The sequence below is a fragment of the Garra rufa genome, chromosome 19, assembly GCF_049309525.1.
Source record: "Garra rufa chromosome 19, GarRuf1.0, whole genome shotgun sequence".
NCBI classification, from domain to species: domain Eukaryota; kingdom Metazoa; phylum Chordata; class Actinopteri; order Cypriniformes; family Cyprinidae; genus Garra; species Garra rufa.
In genome coordinates, this window is record NC_133379.1 from 18,541,734 (window position 1) to 18,561,468 (window position 19,735).

The window sequence follows — 19,735 nt, forward strand, 5'->3', positions numbered from 1 at the left end:
TTTCAAAAATTTTTTTTGCATATTTTGCACTTAAATATTGCTCCAAAGCAGCATACAATAATGCCGTAACTAGTGAGAAAGCTAAAGGTGGCAAGGGAGAAAATTAAAAAAAATAAATAAATACAAATAATCTTAAACAGATATGTACATTTTCCTGCTAGGATGCCCAGTTTAAGAACCCCTTATGTAAAAGAATATGTTCCATAATGTGGACAGCACCACAGAGAATGTGAATGAATGTATGCTGAAACCTGTATCATCACAGTTTCTGCTGAATAAGGCTGACATAAAATCTACCGGTTGAACATTGATTGAATTTACAGAAATTATACACTGTTGATGTGACAAGCTCCACCTGTACTAACTTGATTATACAATCATTCTAGCCATATAAGTTTGGCACAGAATGTTGTTAAACTGATGCAACAGACAACTGCGATAATCCAATGCCCCCGTTCTGCAGTGTGAACGGAAAGTCAAGACCCGTTTATCTCCAAATCGCTCCAGTGAAGAGCAACACCAGCTGCCAGAGCAAATTACAGAGCGTAGACTGTCTCACAAAACACAGTGTGACAGATTGAGCCAGTTTCTTGCATCCCCCTGCCAGTTTGTGAGATGACCTCAAGGTTGAAGGTACAAACAGGATTGATTTAGCATTCCTCACGTAATCATGTCAGAGTAACCAAGCTCTAGACATTGCTGGTTGGCCATTATATAATAGTGTATGTCATGTATGCTGTATATTGGCAACGTAAAGCCAACAGACCCGTTTTAAAACAGTTTTCGTGTGTCTCAGAGAGTGAGTGAGATGTTGCTCACACGTGGGTAAATACTGAAGTGCTCAAGTGTCAAGCATGAATGGGTCATCGAGTGTGTGCTTACATAACACTTCTTCTCATTCTTCGCAAACTGGTGAGAAATGACAAAACGCAGTGGTTTATTTGTAGTTTATTACATAATTTTGTTGTCCTTTAACAAAAACTATTGGAAAAAGGCCTGGGATAACTGGTTGGGATATTGAATAACAGCTCATGAGACTTTTAAGTGCATGATTTTAACATTAGAGTCCAAAAACGTTTCAGAACAGCAAACACAAATTCACACGTACATATGAGCAATGCTTACTGTCTCGCTTTAAAAGCAACCGTGACCCCCCCCTACATCAACCGTTTTGCACACATTACTGACAATCTTGTCATTTTAAGCATGTTCCTAATCCTTTAAGAACTAGCAGCCAAATGCAGAATTTACGATTGGATTTAATTGGATTTTTTATTTTCCAAATATGTAATGCTTGAACAGTTCAGATGAGCAAAAACACTCTATTGAATGTCAAAACCCAAATATAACATCAAGAACCTTCTGGGATGTGATGTTTCCTCTTCTTATTCTGATTATACGCTCCAGAGCGTTTCCTAAAATCATAGTGACCCTATAGAGACCATTGGTGGCAGTCTACTTAGACTTTTGATGTTTTTAGGAAACAGCCCTGTGCTGAATAATGCTGATACAGATGCTACCTGTTGAACATTGATTAAGTTTGTTGAAGTTATTGATTGATTGTGAGGTAAATGAGGCAGAGCTTTAAAAGATTGAAGATTGACAGATTGCGTTTTGGTTGCCACTGAGCAAGCCATAGCTGGATTTTTTAAGATGGATCATCTAGTGATGCTCGATCATACAGGTTGCTCGATGGGCAGGTGGAGGTTTATTTAGGGTCGTCAGGTGCAGCAAGCTTCTCCAAAGTGGGCTCTACACCCCAGATCTCACGGGCGTACTGGGAGATGGTGCGGTCGCTGGAGAACTTGCCTGAACCGGCAATGTTGAGGATCACCTTCTTGGTCCATTCCTTAGGTTTCTGTAAACGGAAAGGGAATGATAATCGCCAAATAATAATCATACTTATTCATTTTTTCTTTTTTTTTGGCAATATAACAAACTGTTCGCACTCACCTTATACAAAGCGCTGACTTTCTCTTGGCATTTGATGTAGTCTTCATAGTCAGCAAACACCTTGAACCTGTGCAGCAAGAAACATAAATGATTCATATACGAATGTGATTAAAATCTGTTCTAAAGTAGAATATTATTTATATTATTAATGAATTTAAAGACCTAGATAGGTTATATAATTAGTTAGTATTTGGAAAATAAAGAATGTTTGTCTTGTACATTTGAAACTGCCCACCGTTCTTCTAAAAAAAATCCTTCAGGTCCCACAAATTCTTTGGTTTTTCAGCATTTTTGTGTTTTTGAACCCTTTCAGTGATGACTGTTTGATTTTGAGATCCATATTTACACACTGAGGACAACTGAGGGACTCATATCCAACTATTACAGAAGGTTCAAACGCTCACTGACGCTCCAGAACAGGGGTCCCCAAACTTTTTTCTGAGAGGGCCACATAATTTTCTTTTCTTTAATGGGGGGCGGGTCGGTTTATAAAAGAAAATGCCGTTGGCCAGACTGACTACTAGTATTATTATTTTATTTTGATTTTACCTGTATTTATTATACCTTTTAATGCTAGAATAGTTATTATTTTGTTATGCACCATACAGATAAATGATCATTTCTTTTCAAAAGATATACAGGTGCATCTCAATAAATTATGTCAAAAAAATGGAAAGTTCATTTATTTCAGTACTTCAACTCAAATTGTGAAACTTGTGTATTAAAATAAATTTAATGCACACAGACTGAAGTAGTTTAAGTCTTTGGTTCTTTTAATTGTGATGATTTGGCTCACATTTAACAAAAACCCACCAATTCACTATCTCAACAAATTAGAATATGGTGACATGCCAATCAGCTGATCAACTCAAAACACCTGCAAAGGTTTCCTGAGCCTTCACAAGGAGGGTAAGCCACAAACATTCTTTGCCAAAGAAGCTGGCTGTTCAGAGTGCTGCATCCAAGCATGTTAACAGAAAGTTAAGTGGAAGGAAAAAGTGTGGAAGGAAAAATGCACAACCAACCGAGAGAACCGCAGCCTTAATAACTAAGGGTTTTTAGTTTTAGTCAAATACTGACATGATATAAGTAAAACATATATTTAAAATTACATTTACAAAATATGTCTCGCATTGTTCAGAGGGCCGGCCCAAATGTGGGGGCAGGCCGCATTCGGCCCGCGGGCCTTAGTTTGGGGACCCCTGCTCCAAAAGGAAAAACGATGCAGAGGGGTGAAAACTTTTGAACAGAATGAAGATGTGTACATTTTTCTTATTTGCTCTTATTCAGTCATTGTTGGAAAGGGTTCAAATACACAAAAATGTTGAAAAACCAAAGAATTTGTGGGACCTAAAGAATTTTTCTGAAGAACAGCAGGCAGTTTAACTGTTCAGGACAAACAAGGGACTCATGAACAACTATCACCAAACTAAAAAAAAAAAAACACAGTATTAGGAATCAAGTGTATGTAAACTTTTGAATAGGGTCATTTTTATAAATTCAACTATTGTTTTATCTTAGCGACTCTATCTAAATCTATTTTATGTGAAATATCTTATTCAGATCAGTACTAAATGTAAAATTTGGTATGATCTTACTATAAAAATATTTCCAATTTGTGGTCATTGTATGTTTTTTTTGTACAACAGGAAACACAATGGTGTCTGTTATTGTCTATCATTGTTTGTGGTAATGTTTCTTGTTCTTTTGGGGTTTTTTTACCTATCATGGTGCATCAGCATATTGACAATATCCTTGAAGAGGTCTGGCTGTTTTGGGCTAAAGAAGCCTCCTGCGATCTGATCAATGGCCTGTTTCAGCTCTGGAATACGGTTGTAGTACTCTGATGCATTGTATCTGCCAAATGGAAGGAGGTCATGTCAAATATAGTACGTATATTACATGAGTGTTTACTTTTATTTAAAGAGATAGTTCACCTAATTCAGTAAATAATTACTTATCCTCTTGTTGTTCCAAACCCATAAGCCCTTCGTTCATTTTTGGAGCACAAATTAAAATTTTAGATGAAACCTGAGAGCTTTCTGACCCTGCATAGAGAGCAATGCAACCGACACGTTCAAGATCCAGAAAGGTAGTAAGGACACAAAAAGTATTCTCGTAACTTCATAACTACTGATGTTGCATGGACTATTTTAATGATATCCTTACTACCTTTCTAGGCCTCGAACATGTCAGTTGCGTTGCAGTCTATGCAGGGTCAGAAAGCTCTCGGATTTCATCAAAAATATCTTCATTTGTGTTCCGAAGATGAACAAAGGTCTTACAGTATTTTGGAACAACATGAGCGCAAGTAATTAATAACAGAATTTGTATTTTTGGGTGAACTATCCTTTTAATTCTACCCTTTAGCATCCATGGCTTCAACATCCTCTACTCTCATGCCGAAGATGAAGATGTTGTCTTCTCCTGCTTCCTCTGCCATCTCCACATTGGCTCCGTCCATGGTGCCAATGGTCAGAGCTCCATTCAGCATGAACTTCATGTTGCCTGTTCCAGAAGCTTCTGTGCCGGCTGTGGAGATCTGCTCGGACAGGTCAGCCGCAGGGACCGCTGATAGACAGAAGAAAAAAAAAAAAAAACATTGAAAGGCATAATCTTTATGATCACATATATTTCAGATAAAAATAAGGGGTATAAGTGGATTTATTTAAAATGTTTTTAGGGTTTTAAAGCGGGGAACTGAACATGGATAGTAGTGATGTTACTATTAGTGTTACTCATTACTCAAAAGAAGTAATATATTACTAATTACTAGTTACTCCTTTCAAAAGTAATATTATTACTTTACTTATTACTCTCAGCCAACATTAATTAGTTACACTACTAGTTAAGTTATTTTTCTATAACACCCCAAACAATTCAGCCTGTAAATCCATGAAAGTTCCAGAGTAATAAAAGTTACTTGCTCAAACTGATGGCAAGTCACAATTTTTAATCAACTTATGTTATTTAATAAAGCGGCAACATAGTAAAATTTGCAACAGGGCTCAAGCAGGTATAACTAACCAAACATGTTGGCTTTCGCAGTAATTATCAAAACTTAAATTATCGTTTTAAAATATTAAGATTTAATTAAATATAAAGCAAATGACTTAAACATTTAACATTAGTTGCATGTGTGGTTTGCATATGTTGTAATTTGTCACCTTTTTCAGCAAGGGTGACTCTGTAGTTCTCCAGGAAAATGACTTTGAGGCGGTCGCCCACCACAGGGTCGTGGTTGACCACCTCACCAATAGCTGTGATGAGACGAATGATCATTTTAGCTGTGTGATAGCCTGGAGCAGCCTGGAAAGTATTGAGCAGAACATAATTAACGTACACTTAGAATTCAAATACAACCAAAGAATTAAATTAAAATCTGGCATTGAAGTCATATGAAATGTTAAGATCGATCGATCAGACCTTTCCTCCAATCATAATTGTTCTCGGGGTCCACTGCTTGTTAGGCTCTTTCCTGATGCCTGCAAACAAGAAGTAACACCCAAAAATGTCATAATACCTACTTCTAAACCTTAAGTTCTAAAGTTTTTTTTTTATGTTTTCTCTTCTGCTCACAAATCCTGCATTTATTTGACCCAAAGTACAGCAACAACAGTAAAATTTTGAAATAGTTTTACTATTTAAAGTAACTGCTTTCGATTTATATATTTTTTTAAATGTAATTTATTCCTGTGATCAAAGCTAAATTTTCAGCATCATTACTCTGGTCTTTAGTGTCACGTGATATGAAATCATTCTAAAACACTGATTTGCTATTTAAATTTTTATTATTATTATTATCAGTATTTAAAACAGTTGAGTACTTTTTCAGGATTCTTTGATGAATAGAAAGCTCCAAAGGTCAGCATTTATCTCAAATAAAAAGCTTTTGTAACATTATGTACCATACCATTCAAAAGCCAGTATATATATATATTTTTTGGAAAAGAAATAATACTTTTATTTAGCAAGGATGATTTAAATTGATTAAAAGTGATGATAAAGTCATTTATAATGTTACAAAAGATTTCTATTTCAGATAAATGCTGTTCTTCTGAACTTCTGTTCATCATAGAAACCTGAAAAAAATCTACTCAGCTGTTTTCAACAATCTTTTTTGAGCAGCAAATCAGAATATTAGAATGATTTTCGAAGGATCATGTAACTGGAGTACTGATGCTAAAAATTCAGCTTTTGAAATAACAGAAATTATTACATTTTACAATATTTTCAAATAGAAAACAGTTGTTTTAAATAATTAAAATATATCAGAATTTTACAGTTTTTGCTATACTTCAGATTAAATAAATGCAGACTTGGAGAGCAGAAGGAACTTCTTAAAAAAAAATTTACTGTTCAAAAACTTTTGACTGGTAGTGTATTATTATTTTATGCTATAGTTGAAGAAAAATGTTTAAAAATGTTAAAAGACTCACGGTTGTAGAAAGTGATAATGTGCAGACAGTTGAGCAGCTGCCTCTTATACTCATGGATTCTCTTTACTTGAATGTCAAACATTGAGTTAGGGTTGATCTTTACTTTGTAGTGCTCTTCCAGGTGCACAGCGAACTTCATCTTGTTCTCCTAGAAGAGGAGAGAGCAATAATCAATTTTCAATTCCAAATTCTGGGCCAATGTTATGTGCGACATATCCTTTCTTTCTAACCTGTTTAACTTTGGCAATATCTCGAATGAAGCCCTCATCATTGACAAAATCACGAAGCTTTTGCAGCTGATCCAGGTCGCGGATGAAGTCCTCTCCAATTTTCTAATAAAAGAAAGTCAGAGCAGGAATAAATCTTAACCTTATATAAAACTTCAATTAGTCCACACAAACTTCTATAGTTATGTTAAAGGAGTAGTTCACTTTCAGAACAAAAATTTACAGATCATGTACTCACCCCCTAGTCATCCAAGATTAGGGTTGGGAATCGAAAATCAATTCCTGGAATCGGATACTTAAGATAAAGAATCGGATACTTGTTATAAAATTAAAAATTTCGATTCCTCGTTTCGATTCCTGGGTGCATTATTTCATCTAGTAATCTGCCAGGACCTTCTGGAATGCGGTAAGTGTTTAAAAGTGTGGCTACGCTTTGTAAAAACCGAAGACAAAGCTACCGCTGCACGCAAACTTCATCTTAGAGATCTGCAAGGGACGGGTGTTTTAGTCCTGCGCCCGCCCGCTCCAGAAGGAATATATGCTATTTCATCCCGCAAATGCCCACATAAAAGTAACTTATACCCCCGCGGGAAGACAGGTATCTACTTCATCTCTTGGCTGCATGAAACAAACCCTCCCGCTAATGTAAAGGCAAAGATGATCGGAGTAATAGTAACGAACTCGCACGCGCCTAATGTATTCATTCTTGTATATCGGAGACGTGCATTAGGCACGCATAAGTCCGCTGTTGATTCACAAACTATGCTTTCGGGGCTCTGATCCATCGTATTTTTGCGTGAAGTTTCAAAATATTTGCATAGTTTTCAAAATGAATGTCCTGTGAGTGTTTTATAATGAATGCTTACCCATAGAAGTGGATCTTGTAAGGGTCAGTGGTGTTTATGCACACATGAGCACCAGCAGAAACAAATTTAGAATGTACTGTATTTTTCATTTATATGTTTATTTTATAATAAATACAAACAGTAGATATTCAGTCACTTAAGAAAGAGTACTCTGAAGTTGTGAAGAATGTCTGAATTAAATAATTTAAGTGCTTTAAATCTGTGTATGTATATACATGTTAAAAAGTTAGAGCAGAGGGTTTTCTTTTAAATTCAAAAGTATAGCTTTAATTTAAAGTTTGTTTGATTTTTTTTTTAATAACATGCAGGAGAAAAATAAAAAGGCAAAACAAATGTTTTGGTTAATAAAAAAGTTTAAAAAATAAACACCTTTAGAGGAAATGTCAGGCATAGGGGGGCCTTGCAAAATTTACCCGAAAAGAAGGGGGAGGGGGGGGGGGGGGGGGGGGGGGGGCCCTGGTATATAAAAGTTTGAGAACCCCTGTAATAAAATAATATGTTGCAAGCAAGCACTGAAAATAAACATGTGTGGTATATTAATGTTTGACTTTTGTGGTTGTTGTTGTTGTTGTTTTACTAAACTGGAATCGAAACTGGGAATCGAAAAGAATCGGAATCGATAAGTGGAATCGGAATCGATAAAATTCAAACGATGCCCAACCCTATCCAAGATGTTTATGTCTTTCTTTCTTCAGTCGTAAAGAAATGCTGTTTTTTGAGGAAAACATTTCAGGATTTCTCTCCATATAATGGACTTCTATGGTGCCCCCGAGTTTGAACTTCTAAAATGCAGTTTAAATGCAGCTTCAAAGACCTCTAAATGATCCCAGCCGAGGAAGAAGGGTCTTATCTAGCGAAACGATCGGTTATTTTCTAAAAAAACATTTACAACTTATATACTTTTTAATCTCAAACGCTTGTCTTGCCGAGCTAGATGAGCATTTGAGGTTAAAAAGTATATAAATTGTAATTTCTTTTTTAGCAAATAACCCATTGTTTTGCTAGATAAAACCCTTCTTTACTGCATTTTGGAAGTTCAAACTCGGGGGCACCATAGAAGTCCATTAGATGGAGAGAAATCCTGAAATGTTTTACTCAAAAAACAGGCATGAAAGGCATGAACATCTTGGATGACAAGCGGGTGAGTAGATTATCTGTACATTTTTTGTTCTGAAAGTGATTTACTCCTTTAACGTCAGATATGTTAACAAGCAACAAATGAAGTTATGAACGACTGCACCAACCTCTGCAATGACCTCAGCCAGACCAGGGTTGCACATCACCAACCAACGGCGAGGGGTGATTCCATTGGTTTTGTTCTGGAACTTGTGTGGGTCCATCTCGTAAAAGTCTTTGAATCTATTTAGTAAATAAATAGTAGTCATTATTAACTCTACTCATGTCATTCAAAACCACTAGAAATTAAAGGAGTAGTTCACTTTCAGAACAAAAAATTGCAGATACTGTACTCACCCCCTTGTCATCCAAGATGTTTATATCTTTCTTTCTTCAGTCGTAAGGAAACTATGTTTTTTGAGTAAAATATTTCAGGATTTCTCTCCATATAATGGACTTGTATGGTGCCCCTGAGTTTGAACTTCCAAAACGCAGCTTCAAATGCCTCTAAACGATCACAGCAGAGGAAAGAAGGGTCTTATCTAGCAAAACGATGGGCTATTTTCTAAAAAAACAATTACAATTTATATACTTTTAACCTCAAATGCTTGTTTTGTCTAGCTCGGCAAGACAAGCGTTTGAGATTAAAAAGTATATAAGTTGTAAATGTTTTTAGAAAATAACCGATCGTTTCTCTAGATAAGACCCTTCTTCCTCGTCTGGGGTCATTTAGAGCCCTTTGAAGCTGCATTTTGGAAGTTCAAACTCATGGAGAGAACAAATGGAGAGAAATCCTGAAATGTTTTCCTCAAAAAACACCATTTCTTTACAACTGAAGAAAGAAAGACATGAACATCTTGGATGACATGGGGGTGAGTACATTATCTGTACATTTTTGGTTTGAAAGTGAACTACTCCTTTAAGTAAATTATTTACCAAGAACGACTGTGACCGGGTGATTAATTCAGCAGGAACAATTCAGTAACAAATCGTACTGTTAATTCAACTTAATGATCAAAATCTGATGACTTCAATTTCAGTCTGTAAAGGAACTGAATGTAAAGATCTCTGGTTAACATGGTGTCTCTGTATGTGTGCTTTGAATACGTACACGGTTGCTTTAAGGATGTCCGAGTGGATTCTTGCCACACCGTTGACTGCATGAGAGCCGACGATGCACATATGAGCCATGTTGACTCTTTTCTGTCCGCTCTCCTCAATGAGAGACATGCGGCGCATGCGGTCCATATCACCGGGGTAAAGAGAGGACACACGCTACAACAACAAACAGACTGGGTTTTGTAAACAACACACTCACAAAACACACTTTTTGCTGTTATGGCATCTTTTAGCCTTTTTGTGATTTATTTGCTATCATTCGAAACCTTTTGGTTGGAAAGGTTTTATGTTTTTATGGTAAAAAGATATTATTAAAGAGATAGTTTATTGAAAAATGAAAATTCTGTCATTCATTACTCACCCTCATGTGGTTCTAAACCTGCAAGACCTTTGTTTATCTTCAGAACACAAATGAAGATATTTTTGATGAAATCTGAGAGCTATCCGACATAGACAGCAACACAACTGACACGCTCAGTGCTCAGAAAGGATATCGTTAAAATAGTTCAACTGTTCAACTGTAATTGTATGATGCTAAGAAAATACTTTTTATGCACAAAGAAAACAAAAATAATTACTTCATTCAACAATTTCTTCTCTTTCGTATCAGTCTGTACCGAGAGTACCATGACGCACTAAACATGGTACTTGTGTTGCTGTCCACGCAGGGTTAGTTAGCTCTCGGATTTCATCAAAAATATCTTCATTTGTGTTCTTTCGGGTTCGGAACGACATGAGGGTGAGTAACTAATGATATAATTTGTATTTTTGGGTGAACTAGCGCTTTAAATATTATTACAATTTAAAATAACTATTTTCTATTTCAATATATTTTAAAATGTAATTTATTCATGTGATGATAAAGCTGAATTTTCAGTAGCCATCATATGAGCCTTCAGATATCACTGTAAAAAGCTGATTTGACACTTAAAAACATTTCTTAATGTCAATGCTGAATTCTTAATGTTTTTGTGGAAACTGATATACTTTTCAGGATTCTTTCAATAATTGAAAGATCAAAAGAACAGCATTTATTTGAAATACTTTTTTAAACACTATAAAAGTCTGTAATGTCAGTTTTGATAAATGGGTCATTTCTAAGATTCTGTAACGTTTCAACTTGGGATATAATAATTTTTTGTCAACTACATATGATTCATTTTCTAAATAAACCCACATAATTAGGCACATGTTAAACCTCCAAAAAAAAATCTAATTTCCCCACCTTTCATGACCTTTTAATACTTTTATTTTTTTTTTTTTAGATGGGATTGGTTTAAAAAAAGGATTTCACATAGAACTTGTTATAAAACAAAAATCTACCTACTGATCATGGGTCAGTGATAATTTAATGATAACAAATTTGTGACCCTGGACCACAAAAACAGTCATAATTGTCAATTTTTTCGAAATTAAGATTAACATCCATCTGAAAGCTGAATAAATAAGCCTATGATAGGACAATATCTGGGTGAGATATAACTATTTGAATATCTGAAATCTGAAAGTGCAAAAAAATCTAAATATTAAGAAAATCGCCTTTAAAGTTGTAAAAATTAAGTACTTAGCAATGTATATTACTAATCAAAAATTAAGTTTTGATATATTTACTGTAGGAAATTTACAAAATATCTTCATGGAACATCATCTTTACCTAATATCCTAAAGATTTTAGCATAAAAGTCGAAAATTTTGACCCATACAATTTATTTTTAGCTATTGCTACAAATATATCTGTGCTATTTAAGACTGGTTTTGTGGTCCAGGCTCACATTTAATATTCATCATATTTTTCACATTTTTACAGGACTGAAGCTAAAAATAAACAAATTGCGTCTATGGTAAAAATATTTTTCATTTAGAAAACCACAGTTTTATTGTTTTAGTTCTTAACATGTTCTAATCAGCAATACATTCTTTAATTCTTAATTGTCTAACCAATATTTTTCCAAAAATATGAATGTGAAAAACTCTGGGGGATTGAAATATTGCTGAATCCCAGGAATGACCCAAATACACCCTCATGGTGTAAAGTATTGATTTAAAAATTTAAAAAAATCTTAATGACCTGCAACTTTTAAATGGTAGTGGATACTTTTGAATGGCTGTCAGTGAAGAAACATGCTTTTGTCTGCATCATAAATGTTTCCCAAAAGCATTGCTGGCTAACTATGCTTATAAGTACTATTGAACTCTATTGGTAATGTCTTGCAACCATGGTTGCTTTGGGAACAATGTAAAATGTGTTGTGTTGTGTTAAAATCAGACCTCCATGTGGCGGCGATTGATTTCGTAGATGATCTCGAGGTGCCGTGGCAGCAGGGTCTGGAAGAGGTCGATAGGCCAGCGTTCCAGAGCCTCAGGCAGCACAGTGTGATTGGTGTAGGCGCAGGTCTTAGTGCAGATGTCCCATGCCTGCAGAGAGTAAGAGAATCAACACAGTTTGGCTTACAACTAATCCATTACACTTAATTTATATTTAGACCAATTTATGTTTTTTAACTTTTTTTAAGACTGAGCTTCTCTATACTCTGTCGCCCTCTAGTGTTACAAGTCTGTGGCCATTCAGTACTGTATAAAACTAAACAAAGGAGTGATTCATTTATAATGTTCACTGTAAAAATCTCAAACCTTCTCCCATGGAAGTTTCTCTTCATCAACCAACACTCTCATCAGCTCAGGGATGGCCAAGGCGGGGTGAGTGTCATTCAGCTGAATGGCCACCTGAGAGCAGCCAAACAAAAAAAAAAAAAAAAAAGAGATCAAGAAACCTGATGTCAAAGAGCAGAGCTGTGACACCTACATCTTTTTAAGCATCTTTTAGTGAGACTTTAGAAGATATTTAGATATGCCGACCTTGTCAGGCAGCGAGCTGAAGTCCGTGCGCACAATATCCCTGGAGCCGAACTTGGAGGCCTTGAAGCGGCGGATGATGTCTTGGAGAGTCGCAGCCACTACAAAGTACTCCTGCTTCAATCTGAGCTCCTTACCCTCAAAAAACTACAAGACGACAGGAACGGAAAGCTTAAGGCAGGTATGTACAAACCATGTGATGAAACTATGGCTGTCCTTAAAGGAATAGTTGACCCAGAGATTTTTTGAATGGTATTCTTTCATGATGTGTCCTTTTTTAGAGCTTGAAGGCCTCAGTTTTCATACACTCTAAGAGCAGCCAGCAACTAATTTATGCTGTGTGGTTGATAGAACGATGATAGATGGTTTCTAGGGTGTCCTGAGTGGTTGCTAGAGTGATGATAGGTGGTTGATAGAGTGAAGATGTTCTGATGTTTCTAAGGGGCTCTGTGTTGTTGGTAGGCAAAGATAGGGGTTTGCTAGGATTTCCTCAAAATTTCCCACTCATGACATGAGGGTAAGTATAGTCAAGGTCATACGTTTACATCCCCCTTTCAGAATCTGCAAAATGTTAATTATTTTACCAAAATAAGAGGGATTATACGAAATGCATGTTATTATTTATTTAGCACTGACCTGAATAAGATATTTGACATAAAATATGTTTACTTATAGTCCACAAGAGATATAAAAATGACCCCGTTCAAAAGTCTTAATACTGTGTTGTTACCTGAATGATCCACAGCTGTGTTTAGTGATGGTTGTTCATGAGTCCCTTGTTTGCTAGGAACAGGTAAACTGCCTGCTGTTCTTCAGAAAAATCCTTAAGGTCCCACAAAACCTTTGGTTTTACAGCATTTTTGTGTATTTGAACCCTTTCCCACAATGACTATATGATTTTGAGATCCATCTTTTCACACTGAGGACAATTGAGGGACTCATATGCAACTATTACAGAAGGTTCAAACGCTCACTGATGCTCCAGAAGAAAAAAACATGCATTAAGAGCCGGGGGTGAAAACTTTTGAATTTGAAGATCAGGGTCAATTTGACTTAATTTGTCTTCTGGGAAACACATAACTATCTTCTGTAGCCTCTAAAGGGCAGTACTAAATGAAAAAATGTGATATTTAGGCAAAATAAGAAAACGGTACACATCTCCATTCTGTTTAAAAGTTTTCACCCCCTGGTTTTTTCTGTCTGGAGTATCAGTGAGTGTTTGAGCATTTTTAATTCATTTAAATTAAGGATCGGTTGTGTGTTTACTGACGTTGTCATTGGGGTAGAGCACACGAGAGATGTTCTCTGCCAGGTTCCTGTCCAGGACGGCCTGAATGTAGCCACCGACATTAACTGAGGACAATAGGAGAACATGTGAGTCAGACACCAGCTTGAATGGTTAAATTTTGCAGGCAAAAATGTATGAAGGGATGTATGAAGCACAGCTTACACAGAAGTCAGTGTGGCAAATTTATGTGACCAAAATAAAAATGATCAATTTCACACCCAGATTCCTGTGGTAGCTTGTTTCAGCCACTGAATAAAAAGACTTCTTTTCAGTTTGTCAATTTTGACCTTTTTCTCAGAATCGCATGATATTTAGTCTCAATTGTGTGTTATGAATTCAGAATGATGAGATATAAAAAAAAATTCTTAGAATTATGAGTTTACATCTCGCAATTCTGTCTTTATAACACAATTTCAAAGTCAGAATTGTGAGATATAAACTCGCAATTGTAAGAAAATAGTCTTTTTTCCTAAGATTTCCTGAAGACTTAATAACTTGCAATTGACCCTTTGCCGGAAGCTTGATTGACAGGTGATCCAACCAATCATAATACCAAATCTGCCATTTTGTCCCACAAACAAACCAGACAGAAAGGTAGATTAATGTCAGTAGACCTGGACTTGAAAAATGGTGTGTATTATTGACATCTTTCTGCAGTAAAAACAAGATACCTTCTGTTGTTCATTCATGTTTATTTCATGCTATAGCAAGTAAAGAGGAAGAGATGATCGTTTCACACACCTCTTGAATGGAGGCGATACAACGATCTGTCACAACACATTAAAATGCCACAATATGGTATTTATTGTTTTAATTTCTTAAATTACAAAAATGAAAGCGGACACTTTTTTATACCAAAAGTAACCTACTCTTTCTTGTTGGCCTGTTGTTAGAAGTATTTTTCACTACGTGAAAGAGAAGAATTTTTCACTACGTGAGAGCATGATGTGTGGCGTGAAAGCACCTTGACTTGTCGGACGTAGCAGCAGTAACTGCTAGGGTGGTGGGTCTTTGTGAAGAATAAATTGCAAGTGACTTTAAAACCTGCACTTGTGAATTTATATATTAAAATTCAGAGAAAAAAAGGTAAATTGTGAGATGTAAAAATTGCGACTTCTGACTTGATTTCTTGATTTACACAATTCTAAGAAAAAAGTCAGAATTCTGCGATAAAAAAACACAATTGACCCTTCGCAAAGACTTAGTTACTATTGCTAAATCTACTGTTGGGGGTAACGCATTACAAGTAATGCGAGTTACATAATCAGATTACTTTTTCAAGTAGCTAGTAAAGTAACACATTACTTTTTAATTTACTAAATAATATCTGAGTTACTTTTTCTAATAAGTAATGCCAGTTACTTTGTTTTCCCATTTATTAACACAATATTGTAATGCATTACATTTAAAAGCAACTCCCAACAATGGCTAAGTCCAACAAGCCATATCGCTCTCATTGCAGTGAAAAATACATCACAGAACAAAGATGAAACTAACAACGTACCAACAGACAAGACAGAGCAGGGTACTTCTGGTATAAAACAAAGTCTCAGCCTTCAAATTTTGACATTTTTTAAAAACATTCAAACAATAAATACCATTTTGTGGCTCTTTAATGTGTCGTGACAGATCACTGTAGTGCCCCAGTTCTAGTGGCACGTGAACTGATCATCTTTTCATATAGTTAAAGCATGAATTAAACATGAATGACATTGGAATGTATTTTATTTCAAACGTAGAAAGACGTCAATCCACCATTATTCAAGTTTAAGTCCACCGAAGTTAATCTATTCTCCTGTCTGACATGTTTGACAGACAAAATGGCAGATTCTGTGATATAATTGGTCAGATTGCCTGTCAATCAAGCTCCCTGCAAAGAGTCAAATAACTTTTTTATTTGTGACCCTGCACCACAAAACCAGTCATAAGGGTCTTTTTTTTAATTGATTTTTATACATCATCTGAAAGCTGAATAAATAAGCTTTCCATTTGTGTATGGCTTGTCATATCCATCAATATTTGGGAGAGATACAACTATTTGAAAATTTTGAATCTGAGGGTTGAAAAAAAAAAAAACTAAATATGGAGAAAATCACCTTTAAAGTTTTCCAAATTAAGTTCTTAGCAATGCATATTACTAATCAAAAATTAAGTTTTGATATATTTACTGTAGGAAATGTATATAAATATCTTCATGGAGCATGATCTTTACTTAAAGGGGTCATCGGATGCCCATTTTCCTCAAGTTGATATGATTCTTTAGGGTCTTCATGATAAATCTCTAACATACTTTGGTTAAAATGTCTCAATGGTAGTGTAAAAAACACTCTTTTTACCTTGTCAAAATCAGCCCTTTTTAGAGCGAGCTATTCTGTTTCATGTTCCTTTAAATGCTAATGAGCTCTGCTCGCCCCGCCCCTCTCTGCAGTGAGATGACGAGCCGTAATGTTTACTTTAGCCACGTTTAGCTGCAAAAATTTGCAAAAATGCATAAAAACCCCTTAAACTGACTTCTGCTGTGGGATTCGCATGAACATAGACCCATATGTAGATCGGGATCTGCGCTTTCCTTTCAAAAACAAAAGTAACGCTAATCCTCTGCGTCTTCAGTGGCTCAGATGTCGGGAGTAAATGACAACTGCGATGTGCATTATTACATCCAACAACAGAACACCCCAATCGCTTAATCGGAGACATTCTTGTCTTCCCCTACACCTGAGTCGAAACCGATGGCAATCGGACTGTTTCCGCTTGGTAAACGTGGGTCTGAGGTTTAAATATTACCCATGCTACTTAAGACTGGTTTTGTGGTCAAGGGTTACATCACATTTTTTATTCAGTGCCAGAAACAAGCTTCCATAGATTCTCATTAGATCGGCTGGAATTCGTACAGAAATTCACTTGACAACAGTAACTGTGACCGCACCTTTAGTATAGTCTAGCCTGGTCTTCTAAGCATGTATGGTAACTGTTGCTGGTACTCACAGTCTTTCAGGCTGAACTCGCAAGGGGCCTTGGCAGACCACAGCCTCATGGTGTTTACATAGTTGTTTCTGTATCCGGGTACAGGGGTGTCATAAGGCAGAGCTAAGACAACCTGTGGAAATAATATGAAATAGGCATGTGAATATAGTATTAACACCCAAACATAGAGCTTTATAAATGACGCTGCTGTACCTGAGTATCCACCCATTTCACTCCATCTGGGTGATGTTCTGTTCTACCGTAAAAGTGCACAGGACGCATATATTCTGGGCGTGCTTTCTCCCATGGGTTACCATAGCGGAGCCAGTCGTCTGCCTCTTCCACCTGTCAACCATCAATATCATCAGAAAGTAATTTCAAGTCAAATGTCTGCATAATGTTGCAATATGCTGCATGGCGTGGTTGCTAAGGTGGTCTGGGCGGTTGCTAAAGTGATGATAGCAGGTTGTTAGCATGTTCTAAGTGTTTGGTAGATGGTAGTTTACTAACCCCTAAAGAGATTTTCACTCTGAGCGTGATTATGCAATGTGAATGTATGACACGATGACGCTTTTGAATCAAAACAATAGTTCCCTATGGAGCTATTCACACCGGGTGCAACAAAGTGAGATTGTGTGTCCATTTTTTCCCCTGTCCCCCTGTGATTAAGTGAGCCGTCCAATTAAATTTGAGTTTAGATCACTTGCACGACACTGCTGTTGCACAAAAGGATGAGATTGGTGGCACTATAGCACAGAATGCAGTTTTGAAAACCAGCGTAAACACTGAAGAAAAATATTATGTTCCTTTTTAATAAAACAACAAACTCATCCTCACTGCTGCTGGTAGAAAAATCCATTTTCTTTTTTTGTGTGTGTGCGTTTCTTACAGGCCCAGTTCCAGAAAATTAGTTAGGGTTCTCTAGCCTCAATCATTGCAATTTCGAGTTATAAATACAGTGCTGCTTGAAAGTTTAAAACACTTTAGAATTGTCTATATTTCTGAAGAAATATGATTTATGCAGAAATATTTTCACAAGTTGACAAAGAGCTCAAACAATTGAGACCAAAAATATATACTTTGTAATTTTTTTTCTGGACAATAATACAATATTACATATCTGTGAGTGGTAAATGTATGTGAGTCTCTAGGATTTGCAGTTAATTTGAAGGTGAAATTAGAGAGTCCATCTGTTCAGGGGTGTTTTCAATCAATGGGATGGCTTATCAGGTGTCAGTGCGTGCCCGGTTTTATTTAAAGAACAGATCTATCAAAGTCTGGAAGTGTATCATGGCACGAACAAAGGAGATCTCTGAGGACTCCAGAAAAAGAGTTGTTTGGACTCCACAAATCCAAAGTCGGATAGATGGAGACCAGGGGCGGATTAAGGTTGTCAGGGGCCCCTAGGCTGATCTATGTGTGAGCCCCCCCACCCCCACCTTGGCCCACCCACTTTTTAACAGGCCCATCCAAAAATTATTTTTTTTAATATATTCTAATTTTGTCAAGAATTATTAAAAAAATAGGCAGCAAGCTCATAATTTGTGTTAAAATAGCCTAAATATTAGTTTTAAAAAATTAGTTTTAAAAAGCTGGTTATGTCTAACCTGTCTTTGTTTCTGCGCAAGTTCAGCAGACAGTGGTTCGTCTTTGTTCCGATCAGAGCATGTGAGCGGAGAGCGCATTTCTGAATATTCCGCTTGCTCATTCCACTCAGGGTCGCTGGCTCAACCCAGAATGGCCTGCAAATATGTGGAATAAGGGCTGCCTCCGACTAAAGTCAACTAGTTGTTCATTTAAGCCATTCGTGGACAAATCGCCCCTTTATATTAATTTCATTACTTAGGCTATATAGCCTACCCGATAGATGAGAGCGTTTACGTAATACAGCCGCGCTCAATCGCAGACCACAAGGAGACATTTAATTATTTATTAATAAACTGGTGTTTTCTGTGTCGCAGCAAAGATGAAGTTGACGATGTGGTCTCGCCATGAACGCCAGAGAGAAATGCACATTTCATATGATTACATATTCAGAGAGAAGGCTAGCCTATTTATTTTAGTTTCGAATATTTTCGTTTAAAAGTAGACATTTCAAACTTTCTATAATAGATAGCCTATATTTCTCAAATCTGTGAGGCACAAGCTGAGTTTCGGCGCCCTCCAGTTCACACGCAATGCAACTGATCGTGTCGGCGCCTTATTACATTGTCTGCTATATATTTGCTTGTTATTTATTAAACACAGGCAATTGGTTGATAAAACATCAAAATTAAGATACAATTTATACAAAACGAAAATCTTTTAAAAAAGAGACTACAAAACAAAACTTAATGAAGTGGTCAAAATGTTTTACCCATGTCTCCAGACATATTGCACATCTCATGATGTATCATATCTTTCTCATGCTGCATGCTCACTGCATGCTTACTTTCATAATCAACATTGATTAAATTAAAAAACATAATGAAGTCACATATTTTCCAACCCAGCCCTTGGCCCTGTTGCAACAGTCGTTGTTTAGGTACCTTAAACGCGCACGTACAGTCTCGGAGTCATCGCTGCAACCAGGAGATGAAGAGAGCCGAGACCTACATCACCAAGCACATATATTTGTCTCTGCCACCCCAGGATGCTAGCGCGACCAGCGCCATTGCTAGGAGGGCGCCAGCGCCTCTGCCTCTCAGTCAGGGCCGGCGCTAGACCCAACATGCGACTGACACAGCGATTATATGCGGCTATGCGGTGGAGATGCGTTCCCTGTCAAACATCATTCTGCATTAATTAGGTAATTTTGTCAAAAGAAATGTTCTTGATTACAAGAAAAATACAGATTTTTTCTTGTTGTGGTTTATTTTGTCTTTCCTTTATACAGATTTAAATAGTTTCGTTTTCGAAGTACTCTAAATT

The 19,735-nt window shown here is 36.5% G+C and overlaps 1 protein-coding gene across 1 annotated transcript in view; it reads right to left on the bottom strand.

Annotated features, from left to right (window-relative positions):
* Window positions 1-932: 932 nt before the first annotated feature.
* Window positions 933-19,735, bottom strand: part of pygma (phosphorylase, glycogen, muscle A) — a 25,926-nt gene continuing 7,123 nt past the window's right edge. Inside the window, exons 5-20 of the mRNA XM_073825103.1 lie at window positions 17,039-17,170; window positions 16,847-16,958; window positions 13,844-13,926; window positions 12,577-12,720; window positions 12,352-12,444; window positions 11,989-12,135; window positions 9,713-9,876; window positions 8,730-8,844; window positions 6,623-6,724; window positions 6,393-6,540; window positions 5,380-5,438; window positions 5,121-5,262; window positions 4,317-4,524; window positions 3,676-3,810; window positions 1,954-2,020; window positions 933-1,858 (exon numbers count right to left, since the gene is read on the bottom strand). Of these exons, the coding sequence (XP_073681204.1) occupies window positions 1,709-1,858; window positions 1,954-2,020; window positions 3,676-3,810; window positions 4,317-4,524; window positions 5,121-5,262; window positions 5,380-5,438; window positions 6,393-6,540; window positions 6,623-6,724; window positions 8,730-8,844; window positions 9,713-9,876; window positions 11,989-12,135; window positions 12,352-12,444; window positions 12,577-12,720; window positions 13,844-13,926; window positions 16,847-16,958; window positions 17,039-17,170 (2,001 nt within the window). The 3' untranslated portion in view covers window positions 933-1,708. The remainder of the gene's footprint in view (window positions 1,859-1,953; window positions 2,021-3,675; window positions 3,811-4,316; window positions 4,525-5,120; window positions 5,263-5,379; window positions 5,439-6,392; window positions 6,541-6,622; window positions 6,725-8,729; window positions 8,845-9,712; window positions 9,877-11,988; window positions 12,136-12,351; window positions 12,445-12,576; window positions 12,721-13,843; window positions 13,927-16,846; window positions 16,959-17,038; window positions 17,171-19,735) is intronic.